The 19,484-nt window shown below is 41.9% G+C and overlaps 1 protein-coding gene across 5 annotated transcripts in view; it reads left to right on the forward strand.

Annotated features, from left to right (window-relative positions):
- Positions 1-15,320, forward strand: part of pdgfra (platelet-derived growth factor receptor, alpha polypeptide) — a 26,221-nt gene extending 10,901 nt beyond the window's left edge. The window contains exons 2-29 of one of the 5 annotated variants that reach the window (XM_017031311.2): positions 1,182-1,257; positions 1,337-1,633; positions 1,829-2,089; positions 2,456-2,595; positions 3,505-3,667; positions 4,076-4,268; positions 4,791-4,906; positions 4,987-5,283; positions 5,369-5,635; positions 5,731-5,861; positions 5,985-6,153; positions 6,258-6,447; positions 6,582-6,697; positions 6,798-6,924; positions 7,301-7,497; positions 8,032-8,126; positions 8,438-8,570; positions 8,849-8,953; positions 9,463-9,573; positions 9,928-10,081; positions 10,772-10,938; positions 11,241-11,353; positions 11,871-11,993; positions 12,079-12,190; positions 12,280-12,379; positions 12,569-12,674; positions 13,346-13,581; positions 13,678-15,320. In XM_017031311.2, coding sequence (XP_016886800.1) covers positions 1,200-1,257; positions 1,337-1,633; positions 1,829-2,089; positions 2,456-2,595; positions 3,505-3,667; positions 4,076-4,268; positions 4,791-4,906; positions 4,987-5,283; positions 5,369-5,635; positions 5,731-5,861; positions 5,985-6,153; positions 6,258-6,447; positions 6,582-6,697; positions 6,798-6,924; positions 7,301-7,497; positions 8,032-8,126; positions 8,438-8,570; positions 8,849-8,953; positions 9,463-9,573; positions 9,928-10,081; positions 10,772-10,938; positions 11,241-11,353; positions 11,871-11,993; positions 12,079-12,190; positions 12,280-12,379; positions 12,569-12,674; positions 13,346-13,581; positions 13,678-13,825 — 4,425 coding nt within the window. In that variant the 5' untranslated portion in view covers positions 1,182-1,199 and the 3' untranslated portion in view covers positions 13,826-15,320. Of the gene's footprint in view, positions 1-1,181; positions 1,258-1,336; positions 1,634-1,828; positions 2,090-2,455; positions 2,596-3,504; positions 3,668-4,075; positions 4,269-4,790; positions 4,907-4,986; positions 5,284-5,368; positions 5,636-5,730; positions 5,862-5,984; positions 6,154-6,257; positions 6,448-6,581; positions 6,698-6,797; positions 6,925-7,300; positions 7,498-8,031; positions 8,127-8,437; positions 8,571-8,848; positions 8,954-9,462; positions 9,574-9,927; positions 10,082-10,771; positions 10,939-11,237; positions 11,354-11,870; positions 11,994-12,078; positions 12,191-12,279; positions 12,380-12,568; positions 12,675-13,345; positions 13,582-13,677 lie in introns of all 5 variants that reach the window. The other 4 variants (XM_008307188.3, XM_008307189.3, XM_017031312.2 and 1 more) reach the window with 4 other exon arrangements.
- Positions 15,321-19,484: the final 4,164 nt, after the last annotated feature.

Genomic DNA, 19,484 nt, shown 5'->3' on the forward strand with positions numbered 1-19,484 from the left:
GTGTCCAGATCAGTGTCCTCAGCTGTTACTCAGATGTATCTATTACCCAGCAGAGCGATGCATTTGCTGTCCGACACATTTGCTGTGTCTCTTGGCAGGAGAGCGGCGGAATAAAGCAGAGGAGGACATTCAAAGTGTCTCGACTGCCACCACCACAGGGCTCAGTCAGATTTACGCTCGGTGGCTGCAGAATCCTCGCCAAGCCAAGGCTAAAAAATTTGGAAATTGTTTCAGTCTGTGCACAGACACGTCGAAAATGATTGTGCATTTTGTCAGCGGATTCCCATGCAAATAGATTCTTTTCTATCGTGCGGGCCCACTAATGACAGTGTTTGCAGAACCAGGTTGCCCACGGACAGTTTTGTCGTTTCTAAAGTGACAGCCACTGAAGATTTGCAGGACTGTGTTGTTTTGGGGGAGAAGAAGGAGAAACAGTCCGTGACTGACATTGGATCTCAGAATTAAAAGCTGTATTTACTCTCTCTCCAGATGGAGAGTATCTCTCTCTCCAGTCATGTTTGTAGTGGAGGTGATTTATGATATTTTTACTGAGATGGCACATCTCAGACTTTAGATTGAATCGGTCTGGAACTTTATAAATGATTAATCGAACAAAAATATACATACTCAGGGGTACACATTATATGAGGCCGATATCCACAGAAATCGAGTTAGTACTTTGGAGACGATGAAAACCGGGGAGATTTGATGCCCCCCAAAAGGCGGACTCTGTCGCCCTCTATCGATTGTACTCAGGCCCGCCAACAGTGCAGCCGCGCAGGGGAAAAGGAGCCTGTCCTGTCCATTCTGACAAAAAGCACTTGGAGTGCTTAAAACGCAGGGGAATCATCAGTTATGTTGTTGTAACCCCAGTTCTATTAAAAAACAATTGATGTAATCCTACAACGGGTTTTAGAGCGGCGCTGTTTCACCACTGAAATGATGTGGGAGACCACAGGCCGTTAGAGTTCATGTTAAATTCTCCAGACTTCCACTTAATGGAAATCTTTATGGGATAATTATCTTATACACTGAATTAGCCTTGACAGTGAAGCTGGGTTTTTGTGTGTACATTAAATCACAAGTATAACATTATTTATAGTGTGAATAAATCAAGAAAGGAGAATGAAACACGTTTAGTTGCTTATTGACTAAATAAGTTGAATTTTCTGTTTTTATAGGCGTAAACATCCATAATCATGGATGGGGTGAAGATGTTTGTCATCTTTGGGGGCATAATGATGCTGCTGGTTTCAGGTAAGGAAAAAAAATACATGGTAATTATTTTAGTTTTTTTTTTTTAACACATTTCTCATTGTCTCTCTCTTTCTCCCAGTTTCTTGCGAACTGTCACCACCAACAATTGAGGCCACTGAGGAGGAATTCATCCTGAAGCTCAACTCTATGTTCAACATAAGCTGCTCAGGGAAAAGTAAAAGAAGGGTGGTTTGGGCTGAACCTCTACCAGAAAACACTTTTGTTTATCCAGGATACTACACAGCAACACTCTTCATCGACAATGCCACAGTAGAAAACACTGGCTACTACATGTGTGTGTATGAAACACAAGAGGGACAACTGGAGAGTGAGCCGGAAGAGGACAACGAGGCAGGAATATACGTCTTTGTCCCAGGTAAATATGATTTTACTTTATAATTCACTTTGTCATGGAGTTGAACAAAGAGCACAAACTGGCACCAGATATTAGACACTGGTCTCTAATGGGTGGTGTAATAATAGTTTGACCTAGTATAATACGAGTTTCTATCATTCAAAAGTTACTTTACATGGTATGATTTAATCTCTCTCCCCGACTTCTCTCCTGCAGATCCCACAGCCCCATTTGTTCCCGAGACCCCTGAGAACTTGGTGGTCCCCATGGACCTATCTGGTGTCCCCATCTCCTGCCGTGTCTCTGACCCTTACCTTGATGTCATCCTGAGGAGCGTCCCCAGTGAGGAGGAGATGCACGCTTACTACGACAGCAGGATGGGCTTTTTCGGGACCCTTTCACCTGGACAGTACCAGTGTGAGACCAGTGTAAACAACCAGGTTGCCAGAAGTGCCATTTATACGGTGAATGCCGAAGGTTAGTTCAAACAATCGTGATACGTTCAAACATTTATACATATATATACTGTATGTATAGTAGAAGTAATGTTTTAGTAAGAAGAAGTATTGAACTATATGCACAGCTGGAAACACTCTGTGTACCATGACAAGGCTGCAGGGTGATCTCACTGCACAATAGCCAGGGCATTACATCACTATCACACAGGGAAATGACTTAACATGCCTACTTTTGCTCTACGTGTGCATGTGTGTGTGTGTGTGAATGAGTAATAGCGAACAACTGAGCCACCATAATGAATGATCTCACTCTAATGAAGTCGTCACTCTCACTGGAGCTGTGTGGTGATGGCGTTGATATCGGATCTTTTGTTTTTCTACGCAGCTCCAGAAGAGATGGAGGATTTTAGTGTGGAAGTAAAAGCCAGCGACGAAAATGTGAGAGTCGGGCAACCGTTCTTCATCATCTGCATGGCTCCCACTGGGCCAACCTTTCAGCAGCAGTGGCTCCATCCTAAAAAACAGGCAAGAGTTTGGTCCTTTTCCCTTCTGCCTTCTTTAAAAGAAAAAAAGAATAATATCTCAATTTAGTCTCAACCGCCACTTCATCCAGCCATTCAGTCTTGCACTATTTCCTCCAAGCCCCTTGTCATGTTTCCATGTCATTTCCTTCCCTGCAGCTCCGAGCCTTAAATTAGCGAATAATGGTTTTGGGGAGAAACCAGGCGAGAGCAAGTGGAATATAGCTCTGAGAATGGCCCTCAGTGGTTACAAAGTATGTGTTAGAAAAGCAGTAACTGAATGTTGTGTCTTCATTACGAGGACAGTCAGCCAAACAGCTACTGCTGCAGTTAACCCCATGTGAGAGCCACTGATGTGGAAGTAACATCTGAACAAATGGCTTGAGGGAAGGAGGCATTTCAAAAGCAGAGGGCCGACAGGAGAGCACTAAATTCTTTAACCTTGTTGACCTTGAGATATTCAGGACAGATGTTTTCAACACATGACAGCCAACTGAACTATCCTGCCGTTGAAAAGTACACTACAAAGTCATGAAAGAGTTTTATGCACAATTTAATTTTTTGGTTCATTTTTTTTTTTTATCCATAAGCTATACAGAGAACGTTGACTGTCTTTGTGCAGGAAACCACTCTAAACCCTTTTCCAGAGACAGAAGGTTCAGGAAAGCAGGACTTTTGACTTCTGTTTTCGGTCTTAGCTGCAACTGCTGACTTTTAAAAGGCTCTGTGAACCTGATTTATCTGCCGTGTCCTCACCAGTGTTTTAACCATTTGCCTTCAGCAGCAAGGACGCTCACTCTGAAACATTTACAACACAGTGGTAGACAAGAACAGACAGAGATTTAAACAGCTGAAATATCCAATTCCTAACTCTTTTTGGTTGGATGTCAATAATCTTCTATGCTATTTACAGGCTATGTATACGGACCAGGTAAAACAGACTCTCCCCGACCACGTCGTCTATACTCTCAGCGTCTCGCAGGCCTCTTCTCAGGACAGTGGCGTCTACGAGTGCTCGGTTACTAACACAGTAAATGGCGAGGTCAGAGTCAACAGTGTCGCCATCAATGTCTTTGGTGAGTTGTGAAGAGAAATCCTAATTTTTAACATTTTTATCTTGATTTCAGCAACAAAAAAACTGTTACAATTTGGAGTTGATGTTGTTTGAATATTTTCATATTATTCAGGTAATATAGTCAGAGTTTCACATATGGGCACAGGCTGCTTTCAGTGGTGTGTGGAAGTCATCTTCCCCCATCTGACTGTAAAGCTTCACCTCTGCTTTCAACATCAGCTACTATGTTTTATGGGATGGTTTCAGCAGATGGGTGTGTGTGTGTGTGTGTGTGTGTGTGTGTGTGTGTGTGGTGAGGGGGGGTGTTTCTGTGTTTTTCTGTTTTTACACTTTGGCCAATGTCCTTTGTGCTTCCAGTGCATTTCTTACATGGTCACTAACTCATTCGGTTCTTGTTTTGATCCTTTAGAGGAGAATTCCTTTGTGTCACTGCACCACAGTGGGATTTTTGAAGTGGAGTATGTCAGCCTTCTACAGGAGACTGAATTCACTGTTTTCATCGATGCCTCCCCTCCTCCCAAGGTGATGTGGCTGAAGGATGGCAAAGAACTACCAGCCAACTACTTCATCGACACCCAGACTGTTCCATTTCAGGGGAATCGGTGAGACGGGGGTTTTCTTGTTTGTTTAATGAATTACATTTTTAAGAGACAGCAGTGAATTAGTAGAAATAATGAATCTCCTCAGCAAAGGTGTAAAAGTCAGGTATATGGTTCAGATGTCAATGTTAAATAAGATGTTGAAGACTGGGGTTTATAAATGGTCTTAGATGCGACCGTTTCTGCAACTGGTGCAGGTTTAAATACATCTGGTCCAGACAAACGGGATGATGATGATGAAGAGTTGCAGAAAATGTGGCTGAACATTACACAAGTAGTGTTCTTGTAAATGTGCAATGATCAATGATGTACGTTATCTAAATGTCTGATCTTTAGCTTAACCCTTTTTTTAAGACTACTTATTAGGAACATATGGTCAAACGGTGGCCAGTTTTGGCAAACAGTAGCAGCTGTATGTAATGTTTGGGCCACATGAAAGTGTCCATCATTCATTTTTATTATTATTATTATTATATTCATAAAGCTTACAATAACAAAAATGTTTTCTTTTTCTTATCGCCACAGATATCAAAGCACCCTAACGTTACGGCAGCCTCTTGAGAAAGACAATGGGAATTACACTGTTGTAGCCCACAGTGGCTCCCACACCGCTCAGTTCTCATTTAATATCAAAGTCAAAGGTGAGGACAATCAGGAGGACACGCACAGAGACAGGCAGATCATTGAACATGCCCGTTAAGTCTCGTCCTTTTTCCCGCAGCCTCCACTTCAGCCTTCTTCCCACCATCCTCTGCTCCGGTGCTGCTGCCACAGACCGATGAGTTGATCGTGACCCTACACACTCCCTTCACCCTAAGCTGCAGAGGAGAGGCCAAACTGGCTTGGGACACGCCACAAGATGTGCGTGAACAAACACAGGAGGACAACAGTGGCCTGTTTGTCTCGTCCATCATTGTGGACAGTGCTACTGCAATACACACTGGCCACTACATCTGCTTTTACAACAGCAACACCACGGAGGAGATTGGAGAAACCAGCATCTACATTTATGTACCAGGTAAGTAGTACTGCAACGCATATACTTGTGATCACATTTCTAAGGTGTTGTTGCGGTCTAACAAACTGATTTCACCCCATCCCAGATCCAGATGTTCCCTTTGTGCCATCACTGGTGCCTTTCAGCAAACACATCCTGTCTGACCATGAGGAAATGGAGATCCAGTGTCGTGTGTCTGATCCCAGTGCCAACGTGACGCTCATCAATGTTGACACGCAGCAGCCCGTGCCTAGCGTTTACGACAGTAAGAGAGGAGCTCTGGGCATATTCACTGTGGGCACCTACATGTGTAAAGCCCTCATAAATGGAGAAGAACACTACAGTGAGGAATACATTGTCCACGGCTGGACAGGTTTGTTTACATGTTTCTGAAAGACAAAATATAAGTCATAGAACTCGTCGGTCGACTCTGTGCCTTATTCTACCTTGTCATCAACCAAATCTTAGGTGGTGCTGGGCTGCACGTTGAGCTGACAGCCAAGAGGACCGCTCTGCTGGTGGGAGAAGCCATCACCATCACCTGTCTGGCTCGTGGTTCTGAAATCCTGGAAGACCACTGGAAATACCCCGGCAAACTGGTGAGAGCAGATATCATTGTTTCTATCATCATTTCAGTTCTTTTTACACTAGTTCTACCAACTCTGAAGTAGCAGAGGTCTGTGGTTTAGTAGCTGTTGACTGAGATTCTTCTTCATTTACAGGCCAGTCGTGGAGTCAAAACTGTCCGTGAGAACAAAAGGAACCACGAGATTCTCTACACTTTGACAATTGCACAGGCTACAACCAAAGACAGCGGCATCTACTCATGTTCCATCACTGATGTCATCAGTAACGAGAGCCAGACAAAGGAACTGGTTATTAGAGTTTTTGGTAAGAAAGTCTCATTTTTATTTTCCAACAGAAAAAAACAAGTTAAAGGAAATATATAGTAGAATTTCTTTGTTTCTTATAATTGTTCCATTCTTTTCCAACAGCAGGTGAATTTATGTCCATCAAGCCGCTGTTTAAAGAATATGAATCAGCACAGCTGGATGAGGTGCGGGAGTTCAGAGCAGAAATCACTTCCTTCCCAACTGCTCATGTCACATGGCTGAAAGGTGGGATCCCTCTCAGCAACGTGACGGCGGAGATCTCCACCAGCCTGCGGCAGCTCAGTGAGACCAGGTGAGACTTCCATCCTGGCTCAACTAATGACAACCTGGATGTGACATTCCTGCACAACCCTTGTCCTGTCATTAGGACACAGAGGAACGTCAGACTCTGGGTTTGTTCCAATCTGCTGTCATTGTCCTCCGCAGCTACTTGAGTACCCTCACCCTGATCCGGGCCAAAGAAGAGGACAGTGGGAATTATACGATGAGAGTGGAGAACGGAAACCAGAGTCAGGACACTGGCCTAACCCTGGAGGTCAAAGGTACCATAGAAGAGTACCATCAGATTTAAGGATTTTATTTCATTTAAACCCATCCTTGTGCTGTGCTGAGCTCACTCACTGTCTATGACATGTCCTACAGTACCAGCGGTCATCATGGAGCTGGTGGACATCCACCACGGTTCAGCCACAGGCCAGTCTGTGGTGTGTATTTCTAGGGGGCAGCCCACCCCTGTGGTGGAGTGGTTCATCTGCAAGAACATCAAACAGTAAGAATCACTCCAGGGGCGTTCACACCAAACGTGACAGACGCTACATTGAGTGGCAGCTCTACATACACAATTAATTTAAATGGATTTAATTGGAGCATCTTGTTAGAAAAGTTGAAAAAACTGATCTTTTCTATGCTGCAACATCCAATCAGTGGGGAGTTTATCCTGATGATTTTTTTTCCAAGCCTCTCGCAAGTCAGCTGCAAATAGAGCGAATGAAACAATGATCCAAAAATCTTACTAGCTTAGCTTTTTTCCCCTTCTATCACGTTTGGTGTGATTTCCGCTTTAGGATTAACAAACACTCTTATGTATATACGTGACTGCTACAACATATATTAATATTGTGATATTTTTCTTTGCTCCTTTCTAGATGTGCCAATGACTCGTCCCTGTGGGTGCCCCTCACTATCAATTCAACAAAAATCACAGTGGACTCCCATGTTGACCAGGACAACAACCTGGAGAGCCAGGTCATGTTTGGTCATCTGGAGAACACCGTGGCGGTGCGCTGCCTGGCCAGGAACGAAATGGCCGCTGTCAGCAGGGAGATCAAACTGGTCTCAAATGGTAAGAAACCACGTGTTTAATGACTTTAGAATCCTGACCTTCATCTTCCCCCTTTTTTCTTTTCTTTTTTTTACCCCTTATTTAAGTTGGCATTACATGTTGTTGTTTCCACCTTGCTTTCCTCTTAAGTGTCCTCCATGTGTGACACTCAACAGAAGAGTGTGTTGGATTAGTGCTGTCAGTGTTGCACCAGCTGTCAGAGGACCTAATGGTGGGACAGCTGATAGGAACTGTGAGGAGAAGACTCCTCTCAGACAGTTCAGCTCACCCCCAGATTGTGAAGCCATTTGGTCCAATCTGACTTCTACCCATTGTGCCCCTGTTCTCAAGAACACACCTGCTCACTCCCATGTCAACGCCTGCTCTCGTCCATTACTTCTCATACATGCTTCTAGTAATAGTAGTTTGAGTAATCAAAAGTCTTTATGAATATAATGTATAAATATATAAAGGATGTACAACAGTTGTGTTTTTTTTTTCATTTTCCACCTTTTAATTTTACCTACATCTAATGTGTGTAATCTGTCTGAACAGGCCCTCAACCAGAGCTGACTGTAGCTGCTGCTGTGCTGGTGCTACTGGTTATTGTCATCATCTCACTCATTGTCTTGGTTGTTATCTGGAAACAGGTACCGTTACCATCACTGACCATTAATTCTCACTATCTTGTGTTCAGCCATCAACTCACTCATTTCTTCTTTTTGGCATTTTTAGCAAATGCAAGTGATATTAAGGCTATATGTCAAATTGTATGTATATATACATGTATTTTAGAACATGCACATCACATTAAATCAAATGTTATTTACTAAACAGCACCAATGAACTGAGCAATGACTTTGTGACATCAGACACACATGGGCTAGGAAGCCACTAAGATCTGTAGTATTACTAAGTCCAAGGTGAACTGATTTGCACTAACTGTGAAACTTTTTTGCAGAAACCAAGATACGAAATCCGCTGGAGGGTCATCGAGTCGGTCAGCCCAGATGGTCATGAGTACATCTATGTGGATCCAATGCAACTTCCTTATGATTCCAGATGGGAATTTCCCCGTGACAGACTTGTGCTCGGTGAGTCTGGTGCTGCTCTGCTCTGCTCTGCAGCCTCCCTGCAGTGCAGTTCTAGTCAGAATGTCTCACTTGCTGTCTTTGAAGTGAAGCTGTGATAAACTAATCTGGTTTGGCCAGTAGGGGGTTGGCTGGACAAAGACGTGTTTGACCCACTGATCAAAGGGGGCATTATGTCCACTGAAGAAGTCAAAGTAGACATGTGTATTTGAGTGACTCTTTCTGTAGATTCCTTGTTTTTGTTTGTTTGATAAGTGACTCTACTGTGTGTTTACTTTTAGGTCGTATCCTGGGCTCTGGAGCCTTTGGGAAGGTGGTAGAGGGCACGGCCTACGGACTCAGCCGCTCCCAGCCTGTCATGAAGGTGGCGGTCAAAATGTTAAAACGTAAGCTGAAAGAAGGTTTAAAAATATTTAGGTACTTTTGCATCAATTTTCAAGTGAAAGCTTACTTTTTTGACTGAGCAGACAAAGAAACACACAAATCACTGTGTGTTGAGATTTTTTGGCAGTTGATTATGGGGGGGAAAAGCAAGGTAGAGTCTTCTATTTCTTTTACCAAATGTGTAATTGAGGTGAGTGTGACTAAATCTGTTATGGCCTGCTGATATTATTCACCTGCTGCAAAACTGTTGTTGGCACAACAACGTTTAAAGCTGCTGATAAAGACCAAGCACAATTCAAATGAACATCTTCAAAGAAGTTCAGTTAAGGGGAAAAACAGAATTTGTAGTCATGTAAATGAAACGATTATTTATGGTGTAAATCAGGATTCATTTCAAAACCGGTTCACAGAAGTAATAGAAAAGAAGGTGTTTCCAGATGAGTGTGTGGTTAGTTGGCTTGGTGGTGGTTTAATGTTTGATGATAATCACAATTCCTCTGTGTTTTTCAAGCTACAGCACGCTCCAGTGAGAAACAAGCTCTGATGTCGGAGCTGAAGATTATGACTCATCTCGGCCCTCACCTGAATATCGTTAACCTTCTGGGAGCTTGCACGAAATCAGGTACAAAAATACACACATGCATTCATTAGCAAACACAGTACTGTGCAGTGACAGCTGGGTTTATCCACTGTGGCCTTTACAAAGACACGTACAGTACAATAACCACCTACGTTCAGACTGTCAAAAACACTGTACGTCATTTAAATTTGGCAGCAGACATTTAGAGCTCTACCAAAAAAAAAAACAGTTGACAGACTGGTCTCCTCTCCTGGTGGGTGTGGTGTTTTAATAGCCTTTTTATAGGAAAGTAAAGCCTTGCCCTCTTGACTGTGCTTTTAGAGACACTTTATGAGCCTCTGATAAGATTAGCCTGCAGACTGACGCCGAGGCGCTACTTTGTTTTGTTGTTCCCAGGCCCTATCTACATCATCACAGAGTACTGCTTCTACGGGGACTTGGTCAACTACCTGCACAAAAACAGGGAGAACTTCCTGAGCCTGAACCCAGAGAAGAACAAAAAAGAACTGGACATCTTTGGAATCAACCCTGCCGACGAGAGCAGCAGGAGGTAACATATGCACAGTGACCCCTTCAGTCCCAATCACTTCCTCCACAGCAGTCATTGACAAAGCAATTTGCACCATCGTCTCACACCGACCCCTGTATCCCCCCACCCCTAATCAGTAACTGTATAGCCATTTTCTCAGTGCTTCAGGGGATTGTCTGACATCTTGATCAAATCCAATTGTTGTCTGAAGTGGTCTTAGCTTTCAGCCTAATTGCCTTGTATCACAGATACATGTTCATTCTGTCCACCCAGACATCCATTCCCACATCCACACACACAAACACACACACACACCGGACCACAGATGACGAATGACTCACAGTGACCACACCACAGGATGACCATAACCAGATTTATTCCTGGCAACCACATTTGCCTCAGTCACATGTACATTAACCCTTAACCAGACAGTGGTCAATAATCCACAAGTTTAAGTTGTCAATAATAACAATGTATATAACACTGTATATACAGTATAAAATACACCTGTGTGCAACACCCTAATGTATATTTTAAAGTACATCTGTATATGTGACTATAATAATAATGTATATATAAAATATCTATTAATGTATTACCAAACTTATTATATTAATAAATATATCTCTATGCATTACCATAATATAATTTTAAAAAAACTCTTTTCCCTGATTAATATTTTTTTCCAAATGTTTCTCTTGGTTTTTGAAGCAGTTATGTGATCCTGTCGTTCGAGCAAACCAAAGGAGATTACATGGACATGAAACAAGCTGACAACACCCAGTATGTGCCCATGCTGGAGATGAGCAACGCTTCAAAATACTCTGACATCCAGACATCGGACTACGACCACCCACCCTCCCAGAAAGGCTCAAATGGTACGCACTGCAGCCTCTCTCCTTCTCTTCTCCCCTTTTCTCAGAGTTTTTAGTGAGTTCACTTTTAGCCGCAGTGCTGTGATTGAGTCAGTGTTTGCCGAGGGGATACACCCTTGTCAGAATTTAGGACTAGTACAACCCTGTCATTACATTTAGAGGATAATTGTAGCGCAGGAATAATAATGCCCAGTTTTCACCCTGCCATTAGTTAAACCCAGGTTTAAGTAGCCAGTGCTATATTTACAATCCATAACAGGCATACATTTACATATGGACCACCTTATGGTGTTTTTAACCAGAAGGTGAAATGGACATCCTGCTGTCAGAGGACATGAACGAGGGCCTCACCACCACGGACCTGCTCAGCTTCACCTACCAAGTGGCCAGAGGCATGGAGTTCTTAGCCTCCAAGAACGTAAGTAATGTTTACGTACTGGGTCCTCCCCCCCCCCACCCCCCCCTCCTCTCTGCATGGATGGACCTTGTCCTATGTGATGACAGCTACGGTGGTCACAGGGGCTGGACCAAGGACATTTGCGGTTGCGTGATAAGCAGCTCTGCGACGGCTGCAGAGCCTACAGCGGAGAAAGGCTGTGACAGGCTCTGAATATAGTAGCAGTAGCAGCGCAGGCTAGAATTAGCCAGACAGGCTTATGCTGCAGCCAGAAGCTGTTCCTTTAGCTTCATAGTTATTATCCCTGAATATCCAGTGGTCCCAGTCGTACCTCAAACTAGCATGTTTACACAAAGATGGTGCTTTATACAGCGATATAAAAGAGTATAAAAATGATCCCAGCTGTAATGGAATAGTCGCAAAAATATAGGCATTTGGTAACTGCGGGCACATGAGTTGTTTTTGGGAATGGATGGAACAATTCCGCTCAGTGCAATAAACTACTAATCAGTTTCCCGTACTCTTTAATTTTGTGCAGTGTGTGCACCGGGACCTCGCAGCCAGGAATGTACTTCTCTCTCAGGGCAAAATAGTCAAGATCTGTGACTTTGGACTGGCCAGAGACATCATGCATGACAACAACTATGTCTCCAAAGGAAGCGTAAGTCAAAGCTCATGCTAACTTGATATACCGATTGTGTAGTCTGTGTTTCCCCAGTGTGACTTTCTCTCTTGTCAACACGCAGACCTTCCTGCCAGTGAAGTGGATGGCCCCCGAGAGTATCTTTGACAATCTCTACACAACTCTGAGTGATGTCTGGTCTTATGGCATCCTCCTCTGGGAGATCTTCTCTCTGGGTGAGCTCCTCATTTCAATTCTGTTTGAAGGAATTCTAAACAAAATGCTGATGGTTTTTCATCAAAGCCTGATCAATCCTGGTCTGCAGGTGGAACCCCGTACCCAGGAATGGTGGTGGATTCCAGCTTCTACAACAAGATCAAGAGTGGCTACCGGATGTCCAAGCCTGAACATGCTCCTCATGACGTGTACGTTCTCACTCAGTCAGACCCTGGGACAACAGTGCATTATGGCATTCTCTCAGATCAGGAATGCACCGGTGTTAACTAAGAACAGTTTGATCCTGTATATGAACACACGTTGTCTGACATGAGTCATGTTAAAATTACATGGTGTCCTGGTCTCCATGGTAACATCAGCTGTTTATGCTTTTGTAGGTATGAAATGATGATGAAGTGCTGGAACAGCGAGCCAGAGAAGAGGCCATCTTTTCTGGGTTTGAGTGAAACTGTTGCAACCTTGCTTCCCTCCAGCTACAAAAAGGTGAGTCAACTGATGACCTCTCACTCCCGTCTCACCAATCAGGGGTCTTAACACCTGCTGTGTAATTTACTGCCTGTCAGTTTTGACCTCGGACAGGATGTTTTCTTCTAACTCGTTCGGCTCACGTCAATCGATTGCCCAGAAAAACAGAGCTGGTGGAACATTTAGACGCATCATTAAATGAGTACAGTGTTGACTCCAGTGCAGCCGCCCTTCATTTCCACGTCCTCGAGGTCCTTCTGCAGACTCTCAGAGATGCTGTAAAACCAAACCTCGATGTGATTAGAGTGCAGATACAGCAGCAGTATGTCAGAGTAGCTGTTCTTACTCTGGATAATGACACGGCCCCAGTGCTTTTCTCCTCCACCTAACCTTAATTACTCTATTAAACTTGCCTCCACACATGGCAGATCAAAACAGCTTCAGCCTCCTGTACAGTTATAGTCTCTTGGAGCGCAGGAGGACCTAGGCTGTGTTTAAACACCTCTGGTTGGGGAGAAATGTTTGATTTTAAGTTTTGAATTCGCCATGCAGCTACACAACATATGATCTCACTCATCACTAATAATTAGTGAGCATGATCATCATAGCTTTATGTGCTGCTGTACTACAGAGGAGAAATGCTACTCTTATCAGTTCGAATTTTAAGTGAAATGCTTTTTTTGATGCAGCATTATGAGAGGATTAACTGCGAGTTCCTGAAGAGCGACCACCCTGCTGTAACTCGTGTGTGTGTGGAGAACGACGACGCCTACATAGGCATTTCCTACAAGAACCAGGGCAAGCTAAAGGACCGGGAAAGTGGGTTTGATGAGCAGCGTCTGAGCTCTGACAGCGGCTACATCATTCCTCTGCCCGACCTGGACCCCATATCTGATGATGAATATGGAAAAAGAAACAGACACAGGTGACGCAGGTGTTTTATTATTCAACTGTATATATGGTCTCTACTGCACTTCAAGTAGCACTAACCAGTGTTTTCTTTTTTTAATCCTGGCTACAGCTCTCAGACATCGGAGGAGAGTGCCATCGAGACTGGTTCCAGCAGCTCAACCTTCGCTAAGCGTGAAGGGGAGACCTTGGAGGACATTACACTGCTGGATGAGATGTGTCTGGACTGTAGTGATCTGGCAGAGGACAGCTTTCTGTGACAACTACCAGCAGAAAGAGTGAAAATCTGTAAAGACAAAGACTTGAGGAGCTGCAAAAGTACTTGGTACTTCCATTGACTCTGCATTGAGCCAAACGAGTCCTCCTTCTGAATCATCCCTTCAGAGGACTGTACAAATCCACAGAAAAACTATTTGGATGAGTCTGAGGTGACGGACATGCCCTTTACTTCTCTCTGGACATTGCCCTCTGCTGGGCTGGAGGGGCGACGCGTTGACAAAATTGTGACATCAAGAAATAAAAAGGAAAACGGCTCTTGGCCTAAGAGTTGGACATGGTTTCTTTGCAAAGCAGACAAAATGTTTCCTTCTTAGTTGCGGGACTCGATTGTATTGGATATTCAACAGCAAGTAAGGTGGAATAAATCAGATGTGTTGGTCGGCAATTTTAGATGGAAACACCACAACATTTTGTTGGCATGATATATATTTAACCACTACAGATGCACTATTTAAGTAAATACAATCAGTCAGATACTAGCATATAGCAATGTTTGGATTTGAAAGCACAAAATCTGGATTGCGTGCATTTTTGTACATGACCATATATTGTTTTCAGTGGTTAAATACTTGCAGCATTTAAGAAAAAAAGTATTTTTTTATTCCATTATAAAAGAAAAGTGTATGATATGTGAATAACAAGTAGATATTGACCAAAGCTGTTGGAATGGTTATGGATTAGAAACCTGGAGTTGCTTGTACAGAATGGTGACTTTGCCCATTCCAGTATAGCATTGTCTAAAAACCACCTCTGACTGGACGTCGTTTGTATGGGCTTTGATAATCAAAGGGAAGAATGATTGTATTGTAAATAGACTTAGAGTTGTTTTATAAGAGAGAACTATTGGGATAACACGCAAATATTTGTATACTAGCACAATAAGCTTATAAAACCCCTATCTGAAGCTTCCCACAAATACGTACATTCCAACTGAAGAAATATCACTCAGAAAGCAAATGATTTCCTGTCAATTCTCTTTCTATTTGTCTGGTGTGCATATTGGAAATGTTAGCAGTGTGGTGAATACTGTTCCGTCTCTCTATACTGTCCCAGAACATGTTGTTGTTATTGAGGGTGATTGGTTGAACCAAACATTGAATTTGATCCAACGTCTTCCATTAATTCCGTGTTTATTTCAGTTACTGTACGAGCTAAGCCACTGCCTCTGTCCCCTGACTGTGATGTTCTCTGTAGTTGTTGTTGTTGCACTTTTACTTTTATTCTCCCCACCATTTTGTTTTGTATGCTGCAGAGGAATTATTAATAATAACAATAGGAATAAAAGGAAAGAGAAAAAAAGTCGTGCTTTAGCTCTAGATGTATGATGTGGTGTCAATGTGAACGTGCTGCAGGTGATGTTTTGTTGACGGTACAGTATCTGTCGTTGTATCCCATACGATTCAGTACTATTTTTTACTATGTTACATCATGTACATTCAGATGATTTATATTTCAATAAATGATTTATGAAGTAAATTTTTTTCACACCTGTAAATAATGAAAAAAGGGTGATTCTGAGGTTTCTGAAAGCAACAATTCCGTACAAATATAAATGAAATAAAGCGTTCAATAGCATATTTTAAATTCCATCTAATCTAAAAGAAAATATTTGCTTAATGATAACCCTTTATATTCGAATGTATTTACTTATATTATTATTTTTAATTGTGTTACAATTATTGTTATATTTACAAAGAGCTTATAGTGCATATGAAAATACTGTCTGGATTAAATAAATGCTACTAATTAGTATATGAACAACAAAATGTAAATAATGACATATGTGTGAAAGTTGCACAGAAAAAGAGTATTTAATGTAAAAACAAATAATATAATAAAATAAAAATCGTGATTGCCAAAAATAAATTAATAAATATATGCGACAGAACCATTAATTCAATATGATTTTCAGCCAGCAGAGGGCAAAAAAACTCCCACCTTAATACTTACGGCATCAAACTCAAAAATATTTCTCTGTAAACCGTGCTTTCTTTTTTCTCAGTGTTAGGGGTTTGTATGGTAAAGTAAAATACTTTAATAATTTTAAAAAAAATTAAGATAAAAGCCTTATTTTATTTGTTGCCACCAAACATGGAGGTATGCTGTTGTACCGTTTAGTTTCACAAGAGGGCAGCAGAGACTTGACCATGCTTGGAGGGCGGTTTATAAAGCAGTGACATGAACTACAGTACAATAGTTGCCTGATGCTTAGTTTTAACTTGGGCTGTTTCATATATGTAAATGCCCGCGGAAAGTTTGAAAATTCTGATACCGTCAGTTTGGGGTCTTTGGTGTTGGTAGATAATTTAGTTGCTCTCTGAATCTGAATGCTGTTTTATCGTGTTTCTTTACGTAAATACAAAATTCTATACAATTTCAATACAGTTCAATACAAAAAAAGCATCGAAATGAGTCGCTTTCACCACCGTGAAATGGCCCCTCTGTTCTTCATGATATGGTGATAAAGGTGATGATGTATTGGTTTTTGTAAAGTCGGTTCATTGTTACTTCTCGTGACATCAGGTAGGACTGGAGGAGGATGACGCAAAAGTGCAACTGAAATTTTGAGCTGGAGGTCACAAGATTCCCAATTAATCCTGACACACCTTCTTTAGCTTTAATCCAGGCTAAAACAAATTTCACAGGCGTGTCATCCACGAGGGTGTGAGCAATGAGAAGTAGGACAGCACGCGATTTCACGGTAAAGGTGAGTCTTGGAGAGACACTCGTTCAGAGCCATTTAAATATTTGTCTGGATTACAGTGTTTTCTCAGTCTTTCAACATCATCATCATGATCATCAGCAGCCCCACGGTTGAACTGCTCTAACTTCGTACATATCACAGAACCTGTCTCGTTTGACCGGTTTTCAATTCATTTCTTTTTTATGTTTGCCCAAACTGTTGAACCCTGCGGGCAGACCTGTGTGATTCCAAAGTTGGGCTCATTTCTGCTCCAAAACCACAGCCTCTTCAACAAGAAGTAGAGCTCGCACAGGAGCGGAGCGGCGCGCCGCAGGCTACTGTCAGTAGACAGTGATAAGAATCAACAGTTAAAGGGGAACACGCAGTTATTCCTACACAGAGGTGTGTGTATCACTCTTTGTTATCAGGGTTGTTGTTGTTTTTTTTGTTTTTTTTACCTGAATCACGAAAAGTGAGATTATTTCAGAGAGCATAAGTAAATATATATTTATTTATTTATTTCACATTTTTACAAACATTTATACAAACAACGCTACGTTAATCAAATAAAGTTTATTTAAAAGTGGAATTGATTTAAGTATATTTTGATATGTAAATATATGTGAGTAAAACTTTCATGTCACATGTACTGTTTGTACAAATTGATATTTGACTTTACAAAATAAAAGTCTGAACCAAGCATACAGCTGCAGTTTAAACTGATTAAGATCATGAACGTCTTTTCCTCAGGGCTTAATTAGTTTCATCACGTTCTCCTGTGTCAGCTGGTGCCCTGTTAATTAGTCTGACTAGTCTCACCTGGTGGTCCGTGTATAAATACCTCCTCTTCACACAGTCTCTCCCTGGTCTTTATTCATGTCGTCAGTCCTGTGGGTTGGTCTTTGTTTATGTTGGTCCAGGTCTGTTTGATTTTCTTTGTTTCTCTTTTGTTCCTGTTGTGATTGAAGACTTTCTTCCTCTTGGGTGAACTGGACTTTATTATGAACTTCTGCTCGATTGTCCCTTGAATGCTGCAGTATTACCTGCTTCCTGACTCCAGCTGTAAAGCTGAAGTTAGAATAAGTTGAAGAGTAAAGTGATACTGAAGTTACAAAGAACACAATACAGTGGCTTCCAAAGTAGGGGACGTGGCCTGACGGTGGGTGAAAGGCTAATGAAGTTGTAATAAGCAGTGACAAACCAGTACCTGTGGACCAAGAAGTTGGCAGCAGTCCCATGTAAATGATGTAACACTGCCCAGAAAACAAACAGAGAAAAACGTCTATCTAAACAACAGTTAGCTTGTTTAGATAGCTTCAATGTTTTTCTCTAGCAGAAGATGAACAGAAATGTAGGAGAAGGAGAAATGTAAAAAAAAAAAGGTATAAAGGTTTTTAGGTTGTCGTTGTATGGGGGTAGAACATGTCTGTCCTGAGACTTTTTGTATATTTTGTTAATAATATACAAAATAAGGAAGAAGCTACATGTTCCCAGTGTGGCCGAAGAGAAATACATCTTGCGTATACAGACGGCCACAGAGGCAGGTTCATCCACATGAACTGCACACAGAATAAACAAACATGCAGATAAATTAATGCAAAACAAATTACCTTCACACACACTGTGTTAGCTAACAAATGTGTTAATGTGATGATAGCTATCTCGCCGAAGGGAGAGGAGGGTGAGACAAAGACGCATGTTATTGGCTGTGTTTGTTTGTTTATGAAGTGATTCGGTGTGCTGCTAATGCACTTCATCTCTTCTGCCTGTTATCTCTGAGGCTTGTTCACAGAGTAACTGAGGACATGGGTTGCCCTGCAGTGTTCTCCTCACCAAAATATGCTGACAAAGGTTCGAGCTCTGAGCAGGTAAAACATCAGACCAAAAAAAAAAAAAAAATTCCTTCATAAAATGACTAGTTGTTTTTAAATCTGCCATTTGAGTGGCTGGACTTTTACGTTTTATAGTGGACGAAGACACAAGCCTGATGATTAACATTCAAGGAATCAAGTTTAACCAGAATAATTTAAAACAACATTGCCAAAAATTTGGACATCTCAGAGACATGAGAGAACTTGCCAGATCGAGAGTGAGGAAAATTGGATTGTATCTTGTTTTACTTTGGCAGAGTGAGAGGGAATCAAATTCTGATATATTTGGCGGCGTGAGTGAGTGTGAGACAATTAGATTTCCAATCTCTTTGCTTTGTTTGATATGTAACATCAGTCCCTTTCATGAAAGCGGACACCTTGTTGTGGTCTCCATCCAGCGCTCCTCTGGGAGAACAGATCCAGGAGCGGTCTGGGTTTTAGTCAGCTCCGCAGCATAACACATTTGTCTGTTCACCCCCTGCATCTTGGTGGCGGGGTGTCCTGTTTCAAACACGGACGTACGCTTCGTCGGCTCTGTGTGTTGACCACAATCAAGTGTCATTTCTGCTGAATTTGCTGTTTTAACACTGTGACACCAGCGGAAATGCCAAACAAAAATGGATTATTAGAATATTTAGAATATAATATATATCATATATATATTATGTATTTAAAAGAATAGAAAATGTTGTATTTTTACATTGTGTTATTGTACAATTCTTGTTTTGTATCAAGTGTTGTTGTTGAGAACTTACTGTAGGCCAAGAAAACATGCTAACTCATGACTGTAGAGAGAGTTGGTTGTATCATGTGAAACTGCTGCAGGCTGGGACAGCACACACTCACACTGCACAACTGAGTCTCCTTGTATCAGTCTTATTTTTATTCGGTTAGAAACCAGCTTAACACAACGGGATGTTATGGAATTTCCACAAATCATCGGCTGTCGGGAGTCGACCCTTTACATCTAAGACTAAATTATGTTTATGTCATCAGTCGTCTCTGTCTGTCCACCAGAGCCATGTCATAAAAACGCACAGTCAGATTGTGATGACGTTCTGTGATGTTAAAGCTCCTGAACAAATA

The sequence above is a fragment of the Cynoglossus semilaevis genome, chromosome 2, assembly GCF_000523025.1.
Source record: "Cynoglossus semilaevis isolate Cse_v1.0 chromosome 2, Cse_v1.0, whole genome shotgun sequence".
NCBI classification, from domain to species: Eukaryota; Metazoa; Chordata; class Actinopteri; order Pleuronectiformes; family Cynoglossidae; genus Cynoglossus; species Cynoglossus semilaevis.